Source organism: Falco cherrug, chromosome 14 (genome assembly GCF_023634085.1).
Source record: "Falco cherrug isolate bFalChe1 chromosome 14, bFalChe1.pri, whole genome shotgun sequence".
Classification (NCBI taxonomy): domain Eukaryota; kingdom Metazoa; phylum Chordata; class Aves; order Falconiformes; family Falconidae; genus Falco; species Falco cherrug.
Genome location: NC_073710.1, coordinates 20,444,406 through 20,471,025, shown reverse-complemented (window position 1 = coordinate 20,471,025; position 26,620 = coordinate 20,444,406). Strand labels below are relative to the sequence as shown.

The window sequence follows — 26,620 nt, the reverse complement described above, 5'->3', positions numbered from 1 at the left end:
TGGGTCTGTGAGTGTCCACGGGCTCCCTGCAAACCCACCCAGGAGGGTGGCTGCAGCTGCAAGCATGGAGAGATGGTCCTCAGCTGGCGATGGAGATGGGGAGAGGGGTCACTGTCCTAGGAGGGTGTTTTGGCGGGGCACCACCATGGAGAGGTACCCACAAGCTGCTTGGAAAGTCTCGAACATCTCATATGGGTGCAGGTGGGGTAATAACCCGGCCTGAACCTTGGTGGAGATGGGCTGCCCTGGTCCATGGCTGCTTCCAGCCGAGGTGGTGTGCCACTGCAGTCACAGGGCAGATGCTCCCAGCACGCTCAGCGAACAGCCCAGGGCCTCTCCTTTAAGGAGAATCATTAAGGTTAAGCTGAATCATTCCTGGGAGGGCTGTGAGTTACTGAAGCAGGTGGAGCAGCACAAAACTGTCTTTCTTCCATCCCAGTGCCAGAGTCCGGCTTTGGTTTGGTGCCAGGAGCATTGCCAGGGTTCCCACCTCCCCTGCTCCAGTGCAAAGCCCAGGTCCACAGCAGAAACAACACATAAAAAACATGACCTGCAAGTCGTGCCTTAAAGATCAGGCATCCACATGAAAACCAGAAAGAGCTGGCGAGGGGAAGGCAGTAAAACCCTCACCATCGGGTTATATAAAAATTGGGGATCTGGGATGTGTTTTTACATGTCACTTGCAATTTCTGAAGTCTGACTTAATTATAATAATCACCCTCAGCAAACAGTCAATTAGTAATGCTCTTGGATTTCTGCTGAGCTCAAACTTTGTGTCACAAATGCGTTGTTTCCTCTGTGGGCTGTTGCTAATGTGTGTGGGGGGCTGGCAGCATCCCCTCCATGCGGGGGCGGATGGGGTGTAGAGCAGTTTTGCACTAATTGGCACCATCTGAGCCCCCTCTATAAGGATGCTCTCACTCCTGCATGGCTCAAAAGGACTGAAAAGCCATGCAGAAGCTTTTACTCTCTTCCAAGGGTGCTCTTGTGTGGCAGCACCTGGGTTTGGCTGGGCTTTGCCGGGGATGCTGCAGTCCCCTTGGCACCGGTCCCAGCGATATTTCCCTGGGTTTATACAAAGGCCATTGCCCCACGGTATCTCCTGGGGAGGGAAGATACTGTTGTTACAGCCAAGCCTGGTTTTTGCTCGCTATGGGTAGTAGAGCAGGACCAGCTGTTGTTCTCTGGGGTGTGCTGGGTCAGTGATCACGGACTCCCTGCCCATGGGGGATGCTCTGTTACAGGAGCACAAAAGGGGCTCTGCTCTGGGCTGGTGTGATGCTGGAGCAGGGAGGATAAGCAGGACTGGGGGTGCTGTGCTGACATGGGGGGTTTCCAGCCTCCCCTTGCTGTCCCAGCATATGTGCCACTGCCTGGGCAGTGCTGTGGAGTTGGGGGGGCTGTTGCTTCCCCCAGAGCACCTTCTTCAGAGACAGCTCACGGGGTTAATGTGGGCAGTGGCTGGTCAAGTGGTAGGGTCCTTCTGGGAGGGCTGAGATGCCCTGGCAGCGGCTGGTAAGGGTGGAGCTGGAGGAGTTAGTGGCCTTATCTACCTGGTTGTTTGCTTCTCTTTGTATCAGAGATTCCCCGTTGTTGTGAGCACCCCAAAACTGTCACCCAGGCATGTAACACCCTCTTTGGGATATCCTTCCCAGAGGTCTCTCCCTCTCTCCTATCTCTTGCCACAAAACCCCTGGAACTTTTTCTCCAGCAGTGCCAGGGGACAAACTGGACTCCAGCAGCACTGCCCTCCAGGCCAGTGAATTCCCCCGAGTGCTGCCCTCATGCCACCACTCACTGCACCGGCTGCTCTCACCCATTTTCTCCTCCCCACTGGGGCTTTTCTGCCTCTGATCTAAATTGTGGGTTCCTCCTCCCCCCCAGAGTGGCTCACCTGGGAAGGAGCAGAGCAGGTAACCCGCAGTCCTTAGGGGTATGAGTGATGGGGAAGCTTAAAAACCAGCTAAAGGTGTTGGGAAGGGCTGGAGAACTCCCCTTTGATGGGGACCTCACCTAATTTTGCTTAATATTTTGGAAGTCTGTGCGTGCAGGGGCTTGGACAGGCTGTTTTGGTGGGGGAGGGGACGATGAGCTTGGCGTGAGAATCCCACCGCAAGGCAAGCGCTCCAGCCGGGGCTGCACACTCGCCCTGTGCCGCAGGAAAGGGGCTGGCGTGGCTCTCTGGAGACGTCCGCACTCGGCCGGCCGTGAAAACCGTGGCGAAATTACACAATGAGCTTTTTCCTTCCCCCTTCCTCCGAGCCGGCGCTGCAGCCAGCCAGGCTCTGCGCGCAGCCGTGCGTGCCTGCGTGGGCACCCGCGATGCGCCTGAGCTCCGGAGGGAGGGAGCGCATCGTCCCCGCGTCGCCTGCATCCGCTGCTCCCCGGTGTGCCGGCCACGCCGGAGCCAGCCTCGCCGGATGCCGCTGACCCGCTGCCGAGCCAAGGTGCGCCGAGGCTCCTGGGTGCAGGTAAAAGCAAGGGGAGGGAGGGAGGGCAGTGACGGGGGACACCAGCTCTCCTGTGACCCCGCGTGAGGACAGGCCTCGGCACGGCAGCGTGGTCCCCTCCGCTGAGGTTTAATCCATCCCTTTTCCCCATCTCACGCTGGGAGGTGATAACACTTTTTTCGTGGCCCGGCAGCCGCTGAGGCAGCACCGACTTCTCTTTAAACTCAGCTCATGGGTGGGATGAATCCATCCTCCCTGGGTAGGATGGAGGGTCCCCAGGTGCCCCCCCAAGGGTCCCCAGGGTCCCTCAGCAAAAGACTTCAGCCGCGCTGCCGTGCTGGCTGCATCTTTAACCATGAACCCAGCAGCGGGGGGCTGGAGGCAGCACCTCCTGTGGGGGGAGCGGGGGGTGGGGGGAGTGTGTTTGGGGCAGGGGAAACCCTCCTGTGCCTTTCGGGGAACCCATTTCCAAAATACAGCCTGGCCCCCAACCACCCCTAGGTGAAATTTTGCCAGGTGAAAACGGGAATTGCAAAATAAATAGCTCCATTTCGGGGCTCCGTGGGGATGTGTGTGCATGGTGGGGGGTGTGTGGAAGCTGTGCTGATGGCAAGTGTTAAAGGAGAAACTGCTGCTCGGCACAAAAGCCGTTCTTACGCAGCACAGGTCTATTCAAGAGACATTTAATTCTCTTCTAAAGTCCAGGCGGATGGGGAGCTGCCATCTGGTGTCTGATGGCAGCAGGAAGAAAGGGCTCTTTGCAAAGCGGAGCAAGTTGGGAGCTTGCTGGGCTTCAGATTGTTTGAAATGGCTCCGTTATTGAGGCTGAGCGAGCTGGCTTTGGAAAGTGACCCGTGTGGGTTAACGCTGGCTTTGGAAAGGGGAAGGATCCTGCCTGCAGCTGCCCGACCCAGCAGGCAGCAGAGCCCCTGCAGGGGGATGCTGGGGCCAGGGAAATTGCTGCAGCTGGGGAAAAGACCCAGGGGACCAACGGTGTTCACTACACCTGCCAAAAATCCTCCCCTGCACTGGGGACTGTCAGGGGCTGGGACCACCAGCCACAGGCTCTCACTCTGCTCTCCAGCTCTCCCTGTCCCAGCACAGAGCTGGGTGCTGGTTCTGGCATGCACCGAGTGCGTGCGGCCTCTGCCCTGCCTGCGCCAGCACAGCTGAGCGCAGGTCTCGGCTCACAGCCTCCCCGGTATTCAGGGAATTATTTTTATTAAGTTGCAGAGGTTGTAACTTCTCCGCCTGCGAGGAGCGCCTGCAGCCGGGGGAGCAGGGCTGTGCCTTGGCAAGGACACAGCTTAAAGCCTGATAAAACGGGAAGCGTGTCTTCGCTGCCAGCGCAGGGAGCAGAGCGGATCTGCGGCAGGGACAAGCAAACTCAGCGTGGGGGAGTTCCAGCTTCCCGAAGTCCCAGGGCTTGTTTGAGCAAGGAGGTTTGTGCTTTTAAATGTTCACGGGGCGCTTTGGGAGGAAGGGTAGGTGCGGTACCTCTATATTTAGGATGGTTTGAGGGATCTGGCACTTGATGGGTCTGCATCCCGCAGCCATGACCCTGCTGCTGGGGTGTTCACGCTGAGGGAACAAGACTGACCAGTTCCCCTGGAGGAAACAGGCTGTTCCCTTACGGCACAGGGAGTTTTCCTTGGCAGAAACAAAGCTTTGCCCATGGTGCCTTTGCAGAGCCCTGCCGGGCTGGCTCAGCGCCTGCCACAGCACTTCTCACTGGTGTGGAGGTGCTTTGCCAGGATGGATCCGTAGATGCAATGGAGGTGGGTGGCTGCGTGGTGTCCCTGGGGAATGCTGGTACCAGGAGCTGCTGCAGTGGCCGCAGTGCAAGCAGCATGCACGTGTCGGACCTCACGGTCTGGCTGCCTGGGGGCTTGCAGGGACCTGGATGCACTCATGGATGTGCTGTGCACAGGGAGGATGAGATGAGCATGGATCTCCGTGGTGGGCTGCAGTGTGGAAAAGTGCCAGCACTGAGTAATGGCACTTTGCCCTGTCCTTCCAGCAGCAACAACTCCCCATGTGCCTCCTGCATCGGGGCTGCGTCCTCTCTGGGGCAGCAGGACATTCGGTGGGAGGAGGTGGCAATACTCCGTCCCCCTTCCCGCAGGTTAGGAAGGACATGTCCCCTGACATGGCTGGGAAATGGAGACGTGGGACATATTTAAAGCACCTCTGCTGCAGAGCAAGACAAAGCCCTGTCGTGGCCAGGGCAAGATGCTGCCCATGCGCTGCGGGAGCATCTCTCCTGCCCCCGCACAGCTCCTCCAGCTCTGCACAGCAGTGGGGATGAATTCAGCCCTTGGCATGGCGTGGATGCACTGCTGGAGATCTCAGTGGAACTCGTGGCTGTGTCAGTGCCGTCCCCTCTGGGCTGCCAAGCCAAGTCCTGCAAGAATATTGTGACTTTTTCCCAAAGCAGCATCTCTAATGGGGGATGCAAATGTGCTGAACATCCCCAGGGGCTTTCAGAGCCCTTGCATTACGTGTCTGGGTGCCATGCCAGCACCCAGGGAGCAGAGGGACTGGAGGGACGTACTCTTGTAGCTACAAGAAGACAGCCAAAGGTTTCTTTGTTTTAATTACAGTTTTTAATTGGCCCTGAACGGCTCCAGGCTGGAACACCATCTCCATGTAGGACACAGATGTGAGTGTGGGTTCGAGTGCTGTCATGATGCAGGATGCCACCCACGGCCTGAGCTGATAACAAGGATTAGCTGAGTTTGTCACCCAGCTCTGGGGACGGGGTGGGCAAGTGCTCAGTGGGGGCCAAGCCCCACCACTGGGGAGCGAGCAGAGCTGGGCCATAGAATCCTGCTCCCCGCTGGGATTTCCATCACAACAAAGTGGGATTGGATCCCACTTCCCAGGCGCGAATTGCTGAGGTCCTGCAGCATTCCCAAACCAGCACACCTGTAAAAAGTTTTGGGGGTAAACTCCATGCAGGGTTTAGGGATGATGGGAGAAAGCATCTCATCCTGAAATCCCTGGAAAACACTGGCTTGCCTGACAGGATCATGGCATGGGGACACACGCTGCTGGCACAGGGAAAGGGCTGCTGTTGTAGGGGTCTTGGTGGGACGATGGGGTCTCTGGTGCTGCTGGGAGGGACAGTTTTGGGTCTACCATGTCAGGCCACTCATCTTGCAGAGTAATAACAGTTCTTAGAGTGGAGCCAAGGCTCTTGCTTGGGGGAGAGCATCACGCCCTTCGTGCATCGCTTGCAGCAGCGCTGGCAGCTGCACAGGAGCACAGAGGGTCCCTGAAGGCTGTGCTCAAAGCTGGGCTGCGTCGTGTCCTTTATCATTGCTGTTCTCTGGTCTTGGTCCTGTGGGTGTCAGTTCAGCATCACTTGGAGAGGCTTTGGGAGTGATTATTTTTTGCCCCTGTGTGTCGTTTCCCCAGGCTTTGCAAGGAGAAGGAATTCAACTGCAAACCTAGATTAGGTGGTCCTGTCCCCTGGAAAGGATGCGCTGGGACCAGGGTGGGAGGAGGATGGCAGAGATGCGACGTTCCTCTGAAACAGAGCAGAAAAGAGGTCCTCCCTCATCCCCAGCTCCGTTGCTTTGCATCCCAGCTCCTTTGTCCTCTGTTCTTCTCCCAGCACTGGGTTTAAACACCCTGTGGGTCCCTTCTGGCTTTGCACATGCCTGTCTCAGGGCAGAGCCACGCAACCTCTCCCATTCCTCCCTGCCAAATTCCTCAGGGCATTGATCCACCTGCAGCCCTGGGGCTTGACCTGCACAAACCAACTTGGTTTCGTTCATCTCCAGGTCCCAGTAGCATTGTTACCCTGAGTACCCAGGCACATGTGTCCCATACCACCCACAGTTCTCTCAGTGCCCACGTCAGCAGGTTCTGCCCCCTCCTTAGGTAGCTGAGACATCGCAGGGGCTGATGCAGGTGGAGGAAGCAGCAAAACTGGGCAGTTCCTCGGTTAGATGGGCCAGAAATGCTGGTTTCAGAGGCAGATCTTGGAGGAAAGCCACTTGCGCATGTATGTGCAGCTATAGGTGCATCATTCAGACCTACCCCAGCATTTCTCTTTAGTACAAAACAGGCCTTTTCCAAAGTTTCAGGGCACCACGATTTTCCTGTGGCGTTTCCATGTGTGGCTCCAGCCACCTCTTTCTTCACTAATGAAATTCCCTGGCTAGTGCCTCTGGTGGGAAGATGCCACGCCAGCTGCCTGTGGGGAACACAGATATGCTGGAAGATGCTTGCTTGCAAGAAAGCCCACAGTCAGCTACGCTCTGCCTTGTCTGTTGGGTTGAGCTTCATGGTTAAAGTCAGCCCAGGAGCTGGAGGACCCAAAATATTCTGAAGCTCATGATGGTGCTGAAGCTCATGATGTCGTAGTAAGGCTCCCGAGCAGCCAAAAAGCCCCTTTTTATTCCAGAGCCCTTGTTTGATCTCAGAATTGACCCAGCAGTGGCAAGGCAGGAGCGGGATCCCCTGGGCTGTGCCTGGGCAGTGGGGGGATGTGCTGGTCTCCACGTGTGGATGGAGCTGAGTGCTCAGGCTGCAGGAGCTGAGGTTCCTCGTTTGCACTTTGGCTGTTCCTTTCCTGCTTTTGTTCTGCTGGAGTGATGATAGGGCTGTGGAGTGGGTACGGGGCTGAGTTTGAGGCTTGTTTTGTTTTTTGAGGTTCTTCTGGGTTCTGTGCTGAGAACTCAACAACCTTGAGGCTGTGGAGACGCCTGGGCACCCACAGCAGCTGCCAGCACCTTGAAACACCTTCCGTGGCCTTCGCTCAAGGGCAAGGCTTTATCTCGGGCTGGTCAGTGAGTGCTTAAATCCTTTCTGGCCCTTTGTGAGTAGAAAGCACTTACTCACGCTGCCCGCAGCCCTGGCCAGGTTTCTGCTGAGCTTGCAACACTCATACCCACTGCCAGTCCTGGGGTCTCGCTCAGCCTGCACCCCAAGCCCTCTCTCATGCCGTGGGATGTGCCTACATGGAGAAGGGCACGAGGGATGCCAGGAAAACACAGTTCAGCGTGGTTCAGAGCAGTTGTTGGGGAAGCGGTGTGTGCTGAGGGCTGTGGGTGAGCTCCTGCAGTGCTGCCCGGAGGGGACAGGGCTGGGCAGGGGCTGGGCAGGCAGCGATGCCATCTGCTTGCTGCCTGCTGTGCACATCTGGCAGCGAGCTCGGGGATGCCTCTCTGTCCCCTCCTGGGCACAGGCATCGCCTGAAGCAGAGCCAGGGGCCACCTTTCCCCCAGCGCAGTCCTGTGATGTCTAGAGAAATATGTTGTCCTGGATGTGGCCGTCTCTTCCCTGTGCCACTGGTGTGCTGATGCTGGGTTTCTGGGGCAGGACAGACCTGCCCAGAGCTAGAGCTGATGCCAGAGTGATGCATCTTCATTTATATTTGTTTTCTAGAGCTGGAACTCCCTAATCTTGGCTCTATCTTGCTCCTAAGCAGCGTGTTGCTTGAGGCAGCTTCTGCAAAGCTCTCTGCTCAGCCGTGCAGAGGGTGGGTGGCAGCCCAAGGGCAGGCTGGCCATGGGAGGGGGCTGATCAGCAGCTCTGGGTCAGGCTGTGCCCCCTCCATTTGCAAAGTACTAGTGCAGAAATGCTGTCATCTCCCCCAGCCACCTAGTGGGAGCAATTCTGATTGGGATGGATATTTATAAGGGTGACCACCTGGTAGAGGAATTTCTCAATTTCTTTACAGGCTGCATGTGGAAGGGGGCAGCTGGGACTGCCACAAGCCAAGGAGTGCCCAGCTCACAGCTTACCTGCATGAAATCTTTTTGCACGGGACTGTGTTCAGTGTCACATCTGTGCAGCGCCTGTCATTTGGGCAGGTGGATTTGTTGTCCCCACCAATTCCCTTCCACTGAGCGCTGAACTGAGAAAATATTCTCAAAAAGCTCTTTTGAGCTCAAAAAGCTCAAAAATCTGCTGCCTTCTGCTTCCAGGTGTGCTCCTGCAACAGGGTGCACGGGGGAAAAGCAAGGTGCAGCTTAGGGAGGGAGGCACGTGCTGCCAAGCATGGCTGCGTGAAGGTCCATCATGTGCACCCTGGCCTGCCTCCCCTTAAAATACAGCCTGGGATGCTCAGAAATGAGCTTGCGCTGCCGGAGGCAGCTCTGAGCCCAGATCTGCAGGTGCTGGAGGGGCTGGCGGAGGAGGTCCCCGCTCCATCAGTGCAAAAAGGGACTTTGCAGCTGCCTTGGGTGTGGGAAGGGCCGGGGGCGGATGGATGAAGCGCAGCGTGGTCCCCACAGCTGGCTGGCTCCCCGCGGGCACGCCACCAGTCCCTCCAGTGCCGCAGCCTCTCGGCTGCTCCTCTCCTCCCCACAGCCGGTGCTCTCGGAGGCTCCCCGGCTGCAGCAGCATCCTTGCGGCTCTGCCAGGACCCAGGTTCCAGCATGTGCTGGGGGAGAGTGGGGCTCAGTGCAAGGAAGGGGGGAAAGCGGGGTGCCAGCAGAGGGAGGAGGTGACCGCTTGGTGTTGGGTGCATGTGGGTGCATGAGTTTTTGCCACCCGAGGTGACTTTCCTTTCTGTCCCAGTTGTCTCTCAGCCCTGGGGACCTGGGTGACACGGGCTTTTCCCAGCCAGGGTGATGGGCTGCCTAGTGCTCAGGGAGGGTGCAGTGTTGTTCTTCCCTCTCTGTCCCATGGGTCCCAGCACCCTGCTGGCCCAAGGGGGGCGTGGGGAGGAGGAGGGCACCGCTGGGAGAGCAGCTCCTGCTGCAGCCTGTGGGTTATTTTCTGAGCCTCTGAGCTAGGAGATTATGCTCTGCTTGGTGAAACATTTCAGATTGGGCTTCATTTTGAAGGCCTTTTCATCTGAGGAACTGGACGTTGGTCCTTTGGGGTATGCTAGTCTTTGAGCTGAAAGAAATTGTGGGTTTTTTGTTTCTCTGGGGGTGGTTGCTTGTGCCCTGGGATCAGTCACCTCAAAGGCAGTGGGGCCATGGCAGTGCCATCGAGCTGCCCTGGGCTTGTCACTGCTTTACCTGTGCTGCTGTCCCTGCGTTGGCTCTGTGCCTGGCTGCTGCAGTGGGGCCGCTTGTACCGGGCTTGCTTCTCAGCAGGCATTGCTGGCCACCTCCCAGGGCAGCAACACGTTTGCTGAGGACATGAGTGACCCTGTGATCGAGGCAGTTCAGGGCAGCCCCTTCGTTGCCTTTTGCTGCACAGCAGCTGCTGCGGGACTGCCTGGGATGTGTGTGCACTAGAGCATCGCGGTCCATCACCAGCCAGTGCTCCCTGTGCTCGATTAATTAATCTAATTGCAGTTCAGAGCCCTATGTCCACATGCCGTTACAGTTTCTGCAGCCCCTCTCCATTCCCATTTTAAATCAGTGCACATTTAAAGCTGGGATGCTCCACCCCAGAGATAGTCCCATTTCCAAATGGGGTCAGGCACACCCGTGAGCAGAGAGGAGGGAAGGGGAGAGGAGGATGCTTCTCCAGGGCTGCCTTGGAAAATCTCCAGTGTGTTTGCCAGCTGCTGGCTCATGCCAACCCAGTTTTGCCCGTCAGGCTGTGAGATGTCATATCCCAAATGTGACATATGGAGCTTGAGCTCAAATTGTCTCTTTTCTGGGCTAAAGGATGAAACCCCCTCTTGAACAGTGCAGAAAGCACACAGGCACTGCATGGCTTTTCTTATTCACGTGGCTGATGGAGAGCAGCCACCTCTGTTTGCCTACTGTGTCCCTGTCCTGTCCCTCTCCGCTGCTGATGAGCATCCTGGAGACATCATAGGTGATGGTCTATGCTCTCCTTGCCCAAGGTCCATGGTGGCAGTTCCCTGCATCTCTGTCCTCACTCTTGTCCTCCCCTTGTCTTTTAGATGTCCTGCGGTAACCTGTCCCCCCACAGAAGGGTCTGCCTGCCTTAGCCAGCCTGTCCTCCCAGGCATCCTGCCAGCGATGGCCTTGGCGCCCCAGTGAAGGGTGAAAGGAAGAGGAGCGAGTCCCCCCAACACCGCCACATCCCCCAGGAGAGCCATGGAGGCCCCCCTGGACGTGCCTGTAGGGAACCTCATTGACTTTGATGCTGAAACACCCACCTGCATCCCCTCGAAGCCCTCCCCTCCCGCTGCTCCCAGTGGCAATGGGCACCTGGGGGACACAGGGGACATGGCTGGGGAAGAGAGTGATGCCACTGAGTCGGCGGACAGTGAGAATGACATGGGTGACTCTCCCAGGCACTGGGGTGGCTACCGCCGCTCCTCCTCCAACGAGTCCTTCTCCTCCAGCCAGAGCACTGAGTCAGCCCAGGACGAGGCGACGGCCGAGCGCCGGGAGTTCATGCGGCACTACGTGGAGAAGATCTTCACCGGGGGGTGAGTGAGCGGGGCCAGCAAGTGCTGCTGAGCCTGCTGCCAGGGGACATCCCGTGGGATGGGATCTGGCTGCTTTCCCACTCCGGGAGCATCGGTTTGTGTCCTTCCCCATGCTTGGCTAATGCAGCTTGTTGCTCCCGGCCATAACACGGCGTCAGAGCTAAGCGGGGCGATGTGGGCTCTGACTTATGCCCCTCTCTTGGGCATATCCCGGCTCACCTTTCACCCCCAGCTCCCCTCCCTTCTTTCTCTCCTTTCCCATGCAGGGGCTCACCATGCCGAGGGTCTCGCTGTGCTGAGGGTCTCCAGCTCCTCTCTCTTACTGGGCATCTCTGCTGATGCTCGTGCAAATGCCAGCAGCTCACACGTGCCCCAGGGCCCTGCAGCAGCCCCTGGCACTCCCCCCCTAGCCCTGCATCCCTCCCCCAGCTCCCATCGCTGAGGTCTCCGCAATGCTGTGGCTTGGCGTGTCAAGCAGGATTGAGCAAACTGAGCGTGATGAGCAGCAACAGGGGCTGGTTTTGCTCTGGGGCAGAGCGCCTGTCTTTGGAGCTCAGTTTCTGCTCAGGCTGTCCTTGGCTCTTCCCTTCTCCCTCTGCCTTTGGTTCCCTGCCCCCCTCCCCTCCGGGAGGAACAAAAGAGCAGCGTAAGCCGTGAGCCGAGGGATGACAGAATGGATGCTCCCCTTCCCCTCTTGCTCTGCTCCCTCCCAGCATCACAGCACAGGGATGCTGCCACCGAGATGGATGACGTGGGTGAGCTGAGCCATGCTGGCTGGATGGGGGATGCTGGCCACATCTTCAGCTTTAACGATGGTTTTTTTTCTTTTTCCACGTTTCAGAGAGGATTTGGACCAAGAAGAGAAGGCCAGGTTTGGTGAGCTCTGCAGCAGTGAGAACGGGAAGGGCAGGGAGTGGTTCGCAAGATATGTGAGCGCCCAGGTAAGGGGAGAGATGGGTGAAGGAGCAGTGATCTGGCACCAGGGGCTTTGAAACAGCCTGGGCAGGAGGCTCAGGCCAGGGGAATATAGAAATACCCCAAAGCAGTATTTTTGGAGGGCAGGAACTCAGGGAAAGGGAGGAACTTCAGTACAGGGAGATACAGAAGTGAATAAATGCACCTTGAGGCAGTTATGTGCATGCTTGTTGCAGTGTGCGGGAGAAGTCACCTCTTTTACCTATTGGCGCTCAGACATGCCCTATTCCCTAGAAAAACAATTCAGAGAGGCAAACCACTGTCTCCGAGAGGGAGGCCCAGCTGCCTGTGCTCTCTGCCCACCTCCTTGTGGCCAGGGGTCCTGGGGGGGCTGGAGTTGTTCTTGCTGCTTGCAGCAGCCAGCTGCTCCGCAGAGCTGTGCTAAACCCTGGGCTTTGTGCCTGCAGCGCTGCAACTCCAAGTGCGTCTCGGAGCAGACCTTCTACCGCCTGATGCAGTCGTTCGCCCTCGTGCTCTTTGAGTAAGTTGTGGCGGGGGGTGGTTCTGTGGCTTCGTTGCAGTCACCAGAAGCCCCTGAGATCAGAGCCATGGCTCAAGGAGGGGCAGCAACACGAGGTTGCTGTGGTTGCCATCGCTGGGTGCCTTCACCGAATCCTCCCTCCATGTCAGATGTCACCAGATGGATGACTTCAGCCCTGCCAAGAACCTCATGACCATGTGTTTCACCTACTACTACGTGGGTAAGAGTCACCTGCACCCTCGGGCTTTGCTTGTGCTGGAGACCAGTGGCGGTGTGCCCTGTGTGTGGGAAGGGTGACGGAGGGGTACCCAAGCTTGGCTTTTTCTGGCTGACTCCGATACTGAGCAGAAAAGAGCCTCCATGGCCAAGAAGCTGTGCAAACCTGTTGGAGACCCTCACTGGGGTGGCAGCTCACGCTGATGCTGGTTTGTCATTGCTTTTAGCCATTGATGTTTGTATGTGGCAATGCCCAGATGTTCCCTGACCCTGGGGATGCGATGTGAATGCCCCAGCCCAGAAGCACCTTGGCTTACTGCTGGGTGTGTGGTGGTCACTCCTCCACAGAGGACTGGATTTTCTATCCAAAATGGGGGGGGGGGGGGGGGGGGCGGGGGAGGAGGATAAAGACCTACAGGAATTGGGATGGGATGGGGTCTGAGCCGTTTCCATTTGGCTCCTGGTCTCTGTGGTGCATCTTGTAGCTGGGAGCAAGTTCCCCAGGAACTGGCAGCACCCAGGACCCATGGGGCCAACTGAGCTCCTGATATGTTGCCTGCAGGCAAGCCCCACGCACTGCCCTTGGAGGCCAAGGAGAAGCCCATGGGCAGCATCGACTCATACTTGAAGTCGGCAAACAGCTGGCTGGCCGAGAAGAAGGACATCGCGGAGCGGCTGCTGAAAAACACATCGGCCAAGACGGAGAACGTCAAGGGCTTCTTTGGGGGCCTGGAAACCAAACTGAAGGGTCCTACCACCAAAAAGAGCGAGTGGGTACCACTCTGTTGGGTGGGCAGGGGGTGCTGAGGCAGGCACCCATAATGTGACTAAGCCAGAAACCTCCTGGGTGTAGGGTCACCAAGAGCCAGGGGTTATCATGACCATGGGAAGATGATCTCTAGCCTGGTCCCATGCTTCACATTTTGGTCACTGGGCATCTCATGGTCTGAGAGTCCCGTGTCCCTTAGGCATGGAGATACGCGGTTCCAGGAGATGGTGCTGTTGCTTTGTGGTCTTCTGCATCATCTCTGTGCTAGGTCCGACTGGGATGGACATCACAGTCTCTTAGCCACCTTTCTGGCCCCAGGGACGGTGGCATGGGAGCAGGGGTCTTTCAGATGAAGGTGCTCCCCTCACAAGGGGGGGCAGGGCTTTGCTGCATGGGCTGTCAGGGGGGGACAGGCTTTCTGGGAGCTGACACTGATTTCTGTGCCGCAGCGAAAGTGAGGACAAACCAAAGGAGAAGCTGAAGAAGACGGGTGAGTAGAGCCAGCATTGCTGAAGTAGGCATGGTCAAGGCATCCCTGGGGGGAAGGAGTGAGCATTGGAAGTGGTGCGAGATGGCCGGCATTGTCAGAGCTGTGGGGTGGTGAGAAGGGCAGGAAGGACCGATGCTGTCTCCTCTGAGCTCCTAGGGAAGTGCTCCAAAGGAGCCTTTAGCAGCTCCTTGCTTTGGAGCAGTCACAGCTCTTGTCTCACAAGGACATCTTGTGGCATCTTGTCCTCAGTGGCACAGGTTGCAGAGGTCTGGCCATCTACTACATCTGAGCCTTCATGTTGCACCAGTCTCCCTCCTGGTAGCTGTGTGTGTTACCAAACCAGCGGTCCCGTCCCTTGAGTATCCTCCTGGGACATCCATGCCTTGATGAGAGCTCATGTCTGCCCACAAAGGGCAGCCAAAGCTCCTCTTCTTGTTGCTGAGGGTGTGTCGGGTATGAGTATTTGGCTTGCAAACCTCACCATCGTGGCTGCTTGGATGCCAAGCTGGCAGGGGGACCCAAAGCCCACGCATGGGTGGGAAGGTGGGGGTCATCCAGACCTTGGCAGGTAACTGTGTGTCCCCGCAGTTTCTGTGCAGAGCCCAGAGGAGGAGAAGAAAGGAGAGAAGATCTACCTGTACATGCACCTCAAGCAGCAGCCGATCTGGTAAAGCCTGACTGGGGCGAGCGAGCTCCTGCCTGGCAGTGGCCTCCCTGGGGAGGGGATTTGTCCCTGCCCACACATTCCCCAGATGTCCGTGAGTGCTTTTGAGCTGCTGCTGCCCCTGTGGCAGCTGCACACATCCCTGGTGCTAGGGAGAGCCTGTTTGCAGCCACAAAAGGAGCTGGCCCAAAAATGGACCAAATCTGCCAGACTTGCTGAGCTCCTGGAATCCTCTCCCGGCCCCTGGGCGGTGGGTGAGCTTGGCCCTGGGAGGGCTTGGGGACAGGCTGGGGGAGATGGAAGTGGCTGTCCCCAGCGTCTCCCTCCCTCCCTGCAGGCACAACCTGCGGTTTTGGAACGCCGCCTTCTTCGATGCTGTGCACTGTGAGCGCAGGAAGCGGTCCCCCACCACCAGGTAGGACATGGGCCCGTGGGAAAAGGAGACGTTGTGTCCTCTCTAGCCCCCCGGTGTTCCCCCCGCTCCCGACGGCCCTAAGCATTACCGACTGCGGGGAAACCCTCTGCTTTCTGCCCCTGACTGCAAATCTTCTGGGGCCACTGGGCTGCGGGCCGATGAGGTCTGCATCCTCTTAGGGATTTGGGAGCACGAAGGTTCTCTTGCTCATTGTGCATCATGTTTTTTTGCAAGAGCTAAGCCCTGGGGGTGTGCCCAGAAAACCCAGCCAGGGTTCAGGCTGTTGGTGCTTAGTTTGCAAGCAGATGTGGGAAAAGATGCTTGGTGCAGCCCTTCAGGGAGGTGCAGCAGATGAGGAGGGGATGCCTGGAGTCCCGGCTGTCCGCGGGAGGGCCGTGGAAGTGCTGTCAGTGTAGCGTGGGGACTGACCCGAGCAGCCAGCAAGGACAAGAGCTGGAGACAGCAGCATGGCTAGTCCCAAGAGCTGGGAAATCAGGATAAACCCTGCAAAAGGAAGGGGCTGCTTGTTTTGGAGGGTGGCTGTGTACAGAGAGCATCTGGGTGCCTGGGCATGGGGGACCCCATGGGTGCAAGGCTGGGTGAGACCCTTGCCAGGCTCGTGCCCATCTCTTCCTGCACCACGGAGCTGCCACGAGGGCTCTGGCAATTCACTACTCTCTCGACCGCAGTTTCACCCCTCCAAAGCCAGACCGTCCTGCTGCATCTGTGCAGTGCTTTGAGGGTTTGAGTTCTCGGGGTGAGAACTGTTCAGCTCGGAGCATTTGAACAGCCCCTTTTCCGAGCACTGACAGCACTTCTTGAAGCAACCAGCCTTCCCGCATCCTCCCCAAAACCTGAGCGCACACGCTGCAGCCCTGGCTCACACCCTGGGATGCTCTGCCAGGCTCAGTGCACCGATCAATGTCTGCCTTCTTCTTTATTGCTTTTCCCTTTTTCCAAGCAAGCCACTGAAAGGGCCTATTGAACAGCAATGTAACCATAACTGCATTTGCTTTGATTAAGCCCCAAATTAGCAGCAGCAAATATCTCACAAGGACATACGCCACCAGCAGCTGCTCTCTGCTCCAAGTGCCTTTCTCAATTAATCTGATGGCTGAGTCTGCCTCCGCTGCAGAAGCAAGCCCGAATAATGAACAAGCTTCAGGAGCTGCAGCCTGGAGTACTCCGAGTATCTTACAGGGGGCTGGAAGGTGGTGGTGACCACCCCTTAGTCCTCTGGAGAGGATAACAGAAGCCACTGGGTGAACTGGGATGCTGCTTGCTGGACTGAGGATATTAAAATCCCTGGCAGGAGGAGCTGGCTGGTGAGGGCTGGCATCCCATGGGTGGGTTGGATACACCAGGGATGGTGCTTGGCCACGGCAGGTGTCTGGAGGGTCCATGGTGATGGGGCTGTGACCACCCCAGTGGGGTGGCCAGGGCAGCTGTGGGGCGGCCGGGCTGCGTCCTCCTGGGGCTGCACTGAGAGCTGGGGAGGGTTTTTTTTCTCCTCTTGGTGGGGAGGGCACAGGATGGGGGGAAGGAACCAGAACTAAATTCCTCTTTTTCTCTCTCTTTCCTCTCTCTGCCTCTAACAACCTTCCTCCATCTCTTCTTCTCTCCTTTCCCCTCCATCCCTCTATCTTGCATGATCTTTCACGCACCACTTTTGTCGGCCCTGTTTCTGCTGCCGCTCCAGAGGGAACACTGGGGAGGAAGAGGAGAAGAGGTGTGTCTGTCCCCGTACTTCAGTGCATTAGTGTCCAGAGGCCAATGTTCGCTTCAGGTCCAAATCCTGCCTGGGGAGGGGGGTAACAGGTTTCAGGGGGGCTCTGAAAGGCCCTTTCTCCACCCAGGAGGAACGGCTGTCGGAGGTTTGATTTCGTGTGCATGACCCTCTCAAAAGGGCCAGAAAGTGAGTGGGCTCCTCTTTAATGTGGCTTTTTAAAAAAGGAAACCTGACCGGTTTCCAGCTGTGATATTTTACTGTGGAAATCGGATGCCTAGCTGCTGGGGAAGCTGAGGACTTGTGCCAGGAACTGTTCCCTGGGCAGGTTTTGGAAATGAACCGAGTCTCTCCGTGGAGAAAGCATCCCCCTGTCCTGTCCTTCCCGCTTGCTCCCGGCTTCTGCTGCCACATAGAAGTGCTGAGTATCCTTTGCCAGCTGGAAAAAATGAACCTTCTTTTTTTTTTTTAATGCACTCTTGTGCTGCCATCCCTAGATAAAAAGAAAAATGCAAATGCGGGCTGCATGTCACGATTGTGAACGTGTCCTTTGGGCTGCAAAGCTCAAAGCCAGCCACATCTACCTGTGCTCCGAGCTGGGATAGGGGCAGGGAGAGAGTCATTGCTCTCTTGCTGGAGCGTGGAATATTCGATCTTGGAGCAAATCACTCCAAGTGATGGCATTAGCAAGAGGATGAGGGTTCTTTGAAGGTGGGCAGTAAATCTTCCACGTGGCTAAAGCGTGCACCGGCAAATAGATAACTTAAATATTGCTCAGGCAGAGCATTGCTCAGGTTAGCTGGGCAGGGTGAAACGCTGTTGCTGAAAGATGAGTGATGCTGAGCGGCTGAAACCACGTCTCACTGGCACGGTTCTCCCAGTGCCCGGGGGCCATGGCAAGGCTTTCCTGGGTACACTGAAATACAGGCAAGGTGTTAGCCCAGCCCGTGGGGTTACGCACCGCTGTGCCTGCCCTGCCATGCTGGTATAAAGATTAAAGGGTTTGAGCAGAGCCACATGTGGGCTTTCCCCCTTCCCAGGCATGTTACTCGAGCTTAACAAGCCAGAAGCACGGCAAATTTTTCTTGGGCACTTTGATAATGGTTTTTCTTTCTCCTTCCTCTCTCAAAAACATAAAAAGGCAGGAAAAAAAGTGCTACAAACATGCTCCTTCTGTAAGTGGGCCATTGAGATCTGTGAAGTTTTGCTTCCAGTTTTCAAAGCCCCTTAATTTGATTCTTCTCCTTTCTTTTCAGCCTCCGGATTTGGATGTGGTTTTTATTTGCTAGTCATAAGCTTTATTTGGGAGAAATTACACCTTCTTTTTTTTTTTTTTTTTAATCCTTTTAAAATATACCATATTTTTCAGAGCCCTATATATAAATATAGGCAGCTCACCCCTGGAGACCTAAGGCTCGGCTCAGCAGCGTTCAGCTGCCCAGGCTGGGCTGAGTCGCTGAGGACTGGGTCCCCTCCATGGGGTCAGCCTGACTGAGCACCCATCCTCTTCCAGTTTCAGCAACACAGACGTGCACTGGGGCTCAGCTAACCTCACTGAATTTACCGTGAGACACCCTCCTCCCCAGCCACCCATTTCCACCTCCTCCCACCCTGCCTGGTGTGCCAGTGAGCTAGCACGAGCTGCAAGCATACCGTCCTCTCCTGGTGTTCTCCTCTTCCTTCTCCTCCATAGAGCTGTTTTTCTTCTGCCTATCCCTGTTTTTCCTTGCTTTTCCTCCTCTTACCCTTGGCTCTAACCTCACTTGACTTCTTCACGGGAGGGGGCTGGTTTCACCCTGGAGCTGTAGTTTCCCCGGCATGCATGCACCGAGCCCCCGGCTGCCAGCACAGTGTTGCACCTCCACAGTGACATTTCTGTGACACAGGCTTTATTCCCTAAGCCCCCCCGGGTGGGACACGGGGATGGGGACTCCTGCCACTGGCTAGAGCTGGCTGCAAACATCTAGAGCTTAAACCTCCCCTTCCTTTGAGGCAACACTGCAGCTGCGTTTGCTGCAGAGCCAGGGCATCCTCAGGGCAGCACTGTCATTTTGGTGTTTCGGCCCTGAGCGGGGCCATGGGGAGGGGGTACAGAAGCCCCTCGTGCTGTCGGAGGGGGAGGTGTGTTTGGGGAGCGGCTTGCTTGGGGAGCTGGAGCCCTGCTGCAGATGGGGGAGAGGTGCCTGGTACTCTCCTGGTACCCCTCCTAGGTTGGGGGGGCTTCAGCAGACCCCTGCTGGGACGGCCATCCCCAAGAGTGCAAACTCCCGCTGCTTCCCCGCTCACCCCCCTTGCCAAAGCAATGGCACCGAAGGTGAGAGACGCGAGCTCTGCGCTGGAGAGGCCAATGCTATTTCCTCGCTCTTAGCCAGGGCCTTCAGGAGAAAGCCAAGGTTGCAGAAGACTTTCTTGGGGCGTCTCTTGCTTTGCTCCAGGGCGAGAGATCTGCAGATGGATGTAGGTGTGCGAGCTGCTCCATGCTCCAGCACCGCACGTGCGCTGTGCGCTGGTCTCGGTGCCCTCCTGTCCTCTGGCAGCATGGCCTGGGGGAGGGGGGGGTGCAGGCAGGGGGTCCCTGAGTGACATCGGTGCCAGACAGGCTTGTGCCTTGCAGGGAGAAGTGGTGCCACATGACGCAGGAGGAGCGTGATGACAGCCTCCGCTTCAATGAGAACATCACCTTCGGGCAGCTGGGGTGAGCAGGGCGCGGGGGCCATCCCTCCTGCAGGCAGGCTCCACACTGCATCCTTGCCAGCTGCTGGGGGGACACCTTCCAGATGTTCCCTCATGTGGGGACATCCCTTACAGTGCAGAGGATGCTTGATGTTTCTCCTTGGGGCCAGCTCCTGCCCGTTAAGTTGAAAATCTGGGCACCGCAGGGATCTAGCATGTTTTCCCACAGCTGAGCATCATCCCAGCACCCAGTACAAGGGGCTGCGGAGAGGAAGAGGAAGGTGGGGGGAGGAAAGGGCAGCCTGGCCCTTCCCTCACCAAGAGCTTCTCTGTCCTTCCTCAGCACATTCATTCACAACATGCTGGCGTTCGGCCTGAACAAGAAGCTCTGCAGTGACTTCCTGAAGAAGCAGGCGACCATCGGCAATTTGGATGAAGGTAGGGGGGAGCCCGGGGGATGCGTGCCCCCTCCACAGGGTCCCAGAGGGATGGAGCCTGTCTGCCTGGCCAGGGTGCATCAGCACCCTCCCAGTGCCCTTTTCTCTCTCCTCTGCAGAGCAATACAAGCTGCTCAGCGACCATATCGAGCAGATGGCCACCGAATAGCTGCCTGGCCGGCATGCTGAAGTGAAAAGACGGCAGCCGGAGCAGGTGGGGAGGGGAAAGAAACCCACCACCGGGGCTACCTGAAACTGAAGTTGGGCTACTTAATCACACACACAAGCTGCAATAAAACCTGCATGATCGTTCACCAAACTTTAGAGCTGCACCAGGGCAGCTGTAGAAATAGGAGCCAAACAGCCTCCCCTTCCTCGCCAGACTATTCCGCATCGATTTTCAGAGTAGACAGTCCCAAAAGTGTATTTTGTCAGTTAAAAAAAAACAAAACACAAACCAAACAAAAAACAAGAGAAAAGCAAAAAGGGAATGACTGCTGCAGCCCCTAGGTGTGTTTATGAGAGCTGGATCACTGTGTCTCCAGACCCCTGGTGAAACACTACCTGTGGTCTTCAGTGTTTTGTAGCACAACGGCGGTGGGTGTGGAGCTGCCAAATGCATTTGCTGCTCGGTGCCTTTCTGGGGCTGCCATGGACAGTGGTAAATCTGGAGAATCCAAGGCTGCGAGCCTCTGGCTGCCTTTCCCTGCCGGCATCCTCTGGGTGAGCACAACAGAGGCTGGAGGTGGACCAGGGATGCGAGAGGTGATGGCAGGGACCACATCCAGCTGCTGGAGCCGCATCCAGCCACCGAGGAAAGCCACTGCCGGAGGAAGCAGCCAGTTCTGCCTCCAGTTTGACCTGTCTCTCTCCTTAGCCAGGCACTGGGCATTCACAGCATGTGGGTTTGTCCTGGCAATGCAGGACCCGGCTGCTGAGGATGGTGATGGGATGCAGTGGGTCAGTCTGGCAACAGGTTGGCTTGGGTTGTATATCCAGGCATGTCCCCACCGGCTGGGGACATGGGCAGTGTGGGGACTCACTGGAAGCAGAGAGGGGGCTGGTGAAGTGCTGCTACCTTCCTTGGTGTAAAGCTCCTTGAGAGCTGGAGGGAAATCCTTCTCTTGGGAAACCTTCCCTGAGCTGCCTGTGTGGTTTTGCACCTCTGGGCAGAGAGAAAACACAGTTTGCTCCATATCATTCGTGTGGATGAGCAGGAAAAAAAGCCATGGCCTTGGGCAGGATAGCTGGGAGAGGAGGCAGAGGAGCACCATGTAAAAGCATGTTGGAAGGAGGCAGCAAAGCAGCATCGAGGCAGATCCCCCTGCACCCACTCCCTGCTGCAGCAGCGTCGGGGCTTCCTGGGTTCCCGGGATTAGATTAACCGCCCTCCTTCCCCGGGCTGCACCCCACCGCCCTCTCCTTCCACAGCCCCTCTGCTCCTGCTGATCATCAATCAAACCTGTAATAGCCCTGTCTGAAGTACATCTCCTGTTCCGCTCTAGTGATGGCAGCTACGCAGTATGCAGCGTATCTGGTTTTTCCCCATGGACCTTGGCACAGTGTTTGCAGAGAGGCTGGGGACACAGGGACATCGCCACTCCCCTCCGCAGGGCATGTCCCTGCTCTGAAGGGACCCAGTTGACTCTGCCCGTGGGGTCAGGAAAGCCCAGCCCCACACAGCCAAGGGTCCATCACTCAGTCTCACCCCCAAAACATTGTCCTGAAACATCAGTCCGGGTTTCCAGGGACCATCAGTCCATTATTCCCCATGCTGCCAGCTGTATCCTGTAAGATAAATAGCTAACAGGGTTTTTTCCATGTAGCTCTTAGTTTCTGGTGTCATTTGCTAGCATCAAAGTAATGCTTTTACCTAAGCTGGCCTTCCCTGTCTGCTGGAGCTGGGACTCTGCTCCATGCTGGGTCTCGTAGGAAGGATCGGATCCAGCACTGGCTTTGCCTTGGCCAGTCCCAAACCTGGGCAGAGTTACTGGAGAAAGGTTTTTGTCGGGGCGAGAGGCTGACGGAGGGGACTAACGTGCACTCCATCAGTGTCTCACCCTGACGAAAACCTTTCTGATGAAGAGGATGTGCTGGACCATGGGAATCTGGCAGCTCAATGCCAGGACCTGCACCCTGGAGCATCCCATCCCCGTGGCATCCCTGTCTCCACTCGGGTCTTTCCCAAATCCTGCTTTGTTTCTTTGTTATTATTTTTTTCCAACATAAGAAAAAGTTCAGCAGTGAAGTATATATTATTTGCATGTGTATTTTTCTAAAAAAAAACCAACTTAAAATATTAAAAAAAAAATATAATAAAAAATCTCCGTAAACCCTTCTTGATGGGACTGTGTGAAGGATGGGGTGAGAGAGAGAGATTGGAATAAATTGTCTTAAAAATTACTTTCTCGCTCAGCCTTTGTCATGTGCTTTAATGAGATGGATTGTCTCCGTGCTGCCTGCTTGGCCTCAGTGGTCCCTGGTGCCTTACCCAGCTCAGCCCCCGCCGGCTTCTCCCTTTTGATGGCCTACTTTTTTAATAGGGAAAAATTGATGCACCTTTTAAAGAAATGTTAGCATTTGCCCCGGAGCCAGCTAGACACACGAAGGAGATTTAATTTTTATTTTCTTTTCCCCTGTGCACTCAATCTCTGCCAGTTGCTGCTGATCTGACGACAGAGCCGGGATCCTGCTCTGGCCTCAGGACATTTGATTTCAGTGTATTTAAAAATCAATTACTCAGTATTATCTTATTAAAAACAGATGTTCCCTTAGATTAATGGGCTGGGAGTGTCATCCTCCACCCAGACTTTGGAGACCATATCCCCTCGGGTCTCTGTGTGGCCGAGCTGAGCCTGTTCCCTACCCTGCAGTGCTGGTTTCTTGGGTTTCATGGCCACATTTCTCATAGGAAGGAGCTTGCCCTGCTTGCATTTTTTTTTTTTTTTTTTTTTTAATTACCCTCCTTGGAGCACTCCACAGACTCACCACTGCAGGAGGGAAACCCCTCAGCCCCGAAGCCCATGTTCAGGTGTTTTACCCGGGGTTTCACGTGGGTGTGGGCTGACCAGCTATGGAAAACCAGAAGCCACATGTCCTGGGAGTGCTTTCCTTCCCTCCGTCTGATGTCTGATGGATTACATGTCGCCTTGCCGTGCCCAATAAGCTCACGTGTATAGGAAAGGAGGTGCTTCTCCTTAGGCATGTGCTCGACGTGAAGGGGGCACCCCTGGCACCTCCCGGCTGCTGATTTTGCTGGCTGGGTGCAGGCTGCACTTGCACAATGGTATAGAAAGGCTATAGGGGCAGCATGCGTAGCAATGGGGAGTGAGATCCTTGGCCATTTAACCCTGAGCTGGGAGCACTCCCGGCCTCCCTGAAGTGCTAGAGAGCAGTGTCCCTCTCCTGCTCCTCAGGTGGCGGATGTTGAGGCCGTTTAGCCTTTAACGCTTGAGAAATGAGGCACATTAAAAGTGGCAGCTGAGGGATAGACCCTACCCAGGTGAGTCCTTGGTTGAGCTGAAACCACCCTCATTTTAAATCCCCCCTGGTGGGCTAGGCTGGCTGTGATTTGGGCAGCTGCAGGAGGAGACCCTGGCAAAGGTAAGAGCAGCACGGGTGGAGGGAGGTGCTGTACATGATGGGCACAGCCTGTTTCCTCATCCCTCCCTCCCTGTGGGGTACCACTTACCCACTCTGTGCAACAGCTTTGGGAAAGCTGATACAGTTCCTGGCTGATGCCACCCATCCATTAAACCCGGGGTGAGCTGGTGGATGCTCCAGCCCCGAGCCTTTGAGCCTGAGTGCAGCAAGCAGCTCCCAGGCCCCTCTCCCTCCCTCGAGGGATAAAAAGGATGTTTGCTTGCTGGGCTCTGGGGGTTTTATTGCATCTCTATTAAAGCTGTTAAAAATCTTTCCATTGTACTAGTGTCTGGGAGTGATAAGTATTCATAACAGAGGGGATTTGAGATGGGTTTGGTTGTAAAAACACCTCTAAGCTGGCTGGATTTATGGCTGTTAAATCATCCCTTTTCTCATCTGTCACAGCCTTTTCAGATGTTCATCACTGAACAACAGTGAAGTTGGGGCCATAATTTGTGCCGCAGTGTGTGGAGCAAGAGGGAAGGGAGTCCTCTCTGTCAGTAACTAGCTCATGATTTATGAACACCGACTCTATTCTTTTTTGTTTCAAGCAGGAGAGGCATTGACTCTCCAGCTCTTGCTCGCACGCTGCTGCTAGCTTGCTCGGCCAGCTGGAGCCAGGTAAGACCTGGTGGATTTAGAGCTGCGCTGGGCAGTTTGACAGCAGCGTTCAGGGAATTCGGGGTTGGCCCCTGCCCGCAGCGAGCTCCGCAATGCGGGGCTGCGCCTCTCACCGTGCTTGGGCTCTGCGTTGGCACTGGACCTCCCCATCCTCCCCTTGCTTTTGGGGTGAGATATAGGAAAACCCCACCGCAGCAGCCTGCAAAGAGCCTGGGTTTAGGCAGTGGTGAGTCGGGAGGTAGCAAGGTCACCTCGTCTTGCAACGGCGGCGTAATGCTTACTCAGTGCTTTGCAAGGCAGCGCTGCGGGGGATGCCTGCTGCTCTGCTCTCCCTCTCCATCGCCACAGTGCTCCTCAAAACACGTCACGGAAAACCTTTTGGGGATAAAGCCTCCAGCTTTGTCCAGGTGCTGACAGTCCGTCCTCGGTTGCAGCCTGTCCAGGGCACAACCAAAGGCCAAAGCGAAGCACTGGGGCCAGCATCCCGCGTGGGTGCTGGCAGCTATTGCAGTGCCAGCCTGGCACCTGCCAAGAGAGACCCCCAAAACACCTGGCAGGGGCTGTTTTGCCCCCCCGCCCCCCGTTCTGCCAGGTGCGCCACTAATCGGTTTCGTAGCCCCATCAAGTGTCTGCCAAGTGAACTGCATGGCCGGCTCCCGGCCCGCTGCCCCCCCGGCGCGGCCCGCGGTGGGAAGCTGCTGGTGCCTTCAAACCCAGGATGCGCCCAGGAAAAACTGCTGGCAGACGTGGCCCCGACTGCTCACCCGCTAGAAAAACCAGAGGCAGAGCAGAGGTGGTTTGCTGCCAGGGGATGTCACCCTGCGGTGTCCCTCAGGACCCAGGCAGGGCGCGCGGGCAGCGGTGGGTAGTGGTGAGTGTGAAAAGGTGGGGATGATGTGCCAGGGGAACCACTTCCCAAGGTGGGGGAGCTGGGTTTTGCAGGATGCCTGCAGAAGTAATGTGCTGTGCTCCGCTGGCTGCTGCATGCTCCTCTTTAGATTCTCTGATGTCTAATACAGCCTTACCTCTGTGTTTTGGGGCTCTCTCTACTAAATTCTGCTGATTTTCCTAGGGATTGTAGGAAAGAGACCTGTTGAAATCCCTTTATTCCTCACTTCAGACACAGAGCATCTCTAGGAGATGTTTCCTCTTGCTCTGTGGTAAGTGCCTAAGAGAACCCAGGGCACTCATCAGTGCCTTTGCATTGGGATCGGGTGGGGGGTGGGGGTGGGGTGGTTTAGCTTCTAAGCCTCTAAACTTAGAGAGATGGATCCCACCACTAAAGCATTTGTTTTTTATCCTTCTCTGAATGATATACAATTGAAATTGGAAGATTCCCATGGAGAAACATGATTTTGATTAGATTTATTTTATTTTTTTCTCTTGCAGGAGCCAGGATTTCCCCAATCTGTTTTATGGCAGCACAGGGATGCTGCTGGGAAGAGATGTGCTGCGGCTCTCCTTTTGAAAGGGCTCAAAGGCAAGGCTGAGTCACTGCATGCACAGACAGAGCTCCAGATAGGGCCCTGGACAATAACAAAACACATCTGTCTTTTGAGGCCACGTCCCAGATGTGAGTCACATCCTCTTGCTCTGCACTTTCAACCCGAGACACCATGTTTGGGCAAGGTCACTGCAGCTCCTTGGCTGGCTGGGGAGGTGTGTAGTGGTGTTTTGGCCAGATTATTTTCACCAGCCTTTCACCCGAGCACTGAACATTTTTTTATTATTATTATTATTTCTTTTCCCACTGCTGGCCCTTCAAAGGGCATTGAGCTCAGCTCCAAGCAGTCTTTGCCGTGGGCTCAGCCTAACTTGCCCCGCCACAAGCAAAGCGGGACACGCAGCTCTGTAAAGGCTGGATAAGCTGGGAAATCCCAGTCCTTTCTTGCCAGCATGCTTTCTCTCCCAGCAGATCCCTCTGGAGCTGGTTGAGTACGATGCTCAAGGATGCTCTCTTGGTGGAGGGGACGCAGCATTTAGTGGGGGCCGAGCCCACAAGGCAGTTCCCCTCTCTCCCCCTGCCAGCAGCATGGCTGGTGCATAGCAAATCTCTGCACCATACACCAGTGGATTTGCTGTGCCAAGCATCAGCCCAGCGGGTGTGGGTCCTGCTGGGGCTCGTTTGTGGGTCCCCAGAAGCCACCAAGCATAAGGACGGCATTGGATGGCTGCTGAGCATTGGTGTTGCACGGTCGTCTTGGGCAAAGCAGAGCATCAGCTTTGTCATAGCTGTTCCTAGTGCTATTTCTGACAGCACTGCAGGTTTATTCCAGCCCTGGGGCTTTTCCCTGTGTTGTGGCTTCCCGCAAACCCCAGGGAGGAAGAGGATGCATGCAGAGCCTGGCTGAGCATGCTGGCTTCAGGGGGAGCAGGCTCTGGAGCCCCCACCAGCAAGAAATCCCAGCCCTGACCCTGGGAAGCTCTTGTAAATGCCTAAAGCCTTGTGTGTATCCTCGCTGGGAATGCAAGTGGAGATTGAAGGGTGATTTTCCTTTTACAAATAGGGTGGAGGCACGTGTTTCTTCCCTGCAGCATGCAGTGTTTATCCGGCAGCGCACCATGCGGGTGGCCGATGTGCTCAGCTGCATCCCCAAGATTGTGTTTTATGAGCTGTTTCTGCAGTTCCCCAATGAAACTGGACATTTTCGGCTGCAACGATGGGCTAGAAACCCCAGGGAGTCAGGTGGGATGCAGGGCCTCGTGTGTCACCTCTGCACAAGGTCACCTTCTCCAGCTCT

At 56.1% G+C, this 26,620-nt stretch overlaps 1 protein-coding gene across 10 annotated transcripts in view; it reads left to right on the top strand.

Moving 5' to 3' along the window:
* Positions 1-22,019, top strand: part of KIAA0513 (KIAA0513 ortholog) — a 28,455-nt gene extending 6,436 nt beyond the window's left edge. For 3 of the 10 annotated variants that reach the window (XM_027802125.2, XM_027802120.2, XM_027802097.2), the window contains 12 exons: positions 10,276-10,770; positions 11,612-11,711; positions 12,153-12,226; positions 12,376-12,446; positions 13,005-13,212; positions 13,661-13,701; positions 14,290-14,368; positions 14,703-14,780; positions 16,480-16,509; positions 19,121-19,201; positions 19,523-19,617; positions 19,736-22,019. In XM_027802125.2, coding sequence (XP_027657926.2) covers positions 10,433-10,770; positions 11,612-11,711; positions 12,153-12,226; positions 12,376-12,446; positions 13,005-13,212; positions 13,661-13,701; positions 14,290-14,368; positions 14,703-14,780; positions 16,480-16,509; positions 19,121-19,201; positions 19,523-19,617; positions 19,736-19,785 — 1,245 coding nt within the window. In that variant the 5' untranslated portion in view covers positions 10,276-10,432 and the 3' untranslated portion in view covers positions 19,786-22,019. Of the gene's footprint in view, positions 1-1,945; positions 2,472-3,677; positions 3,893-5,053; positions 5,113-10,275; positions 10,771-11,611; positions 11,712-12,152; positions 12,227-12,375; positions 12,447-13,004; positions 13,213-13,660; positions 13,702-14,289; positions 14,369-14,702; positions 14,781-16,479; positions 16,510-19,120; positions 19,202-19,522; positions 19,618-19,735 lie in introns of those variants that run through there. The other 7 variants (XM_027802113.2, XM_027802106.2, XM_027802092.2 and 4 more) reach the window with 7 other exon arrangements.
* The last annotated feature ends 4,601 nt before the right edge of the window (positions 22,020-26,620 follow it).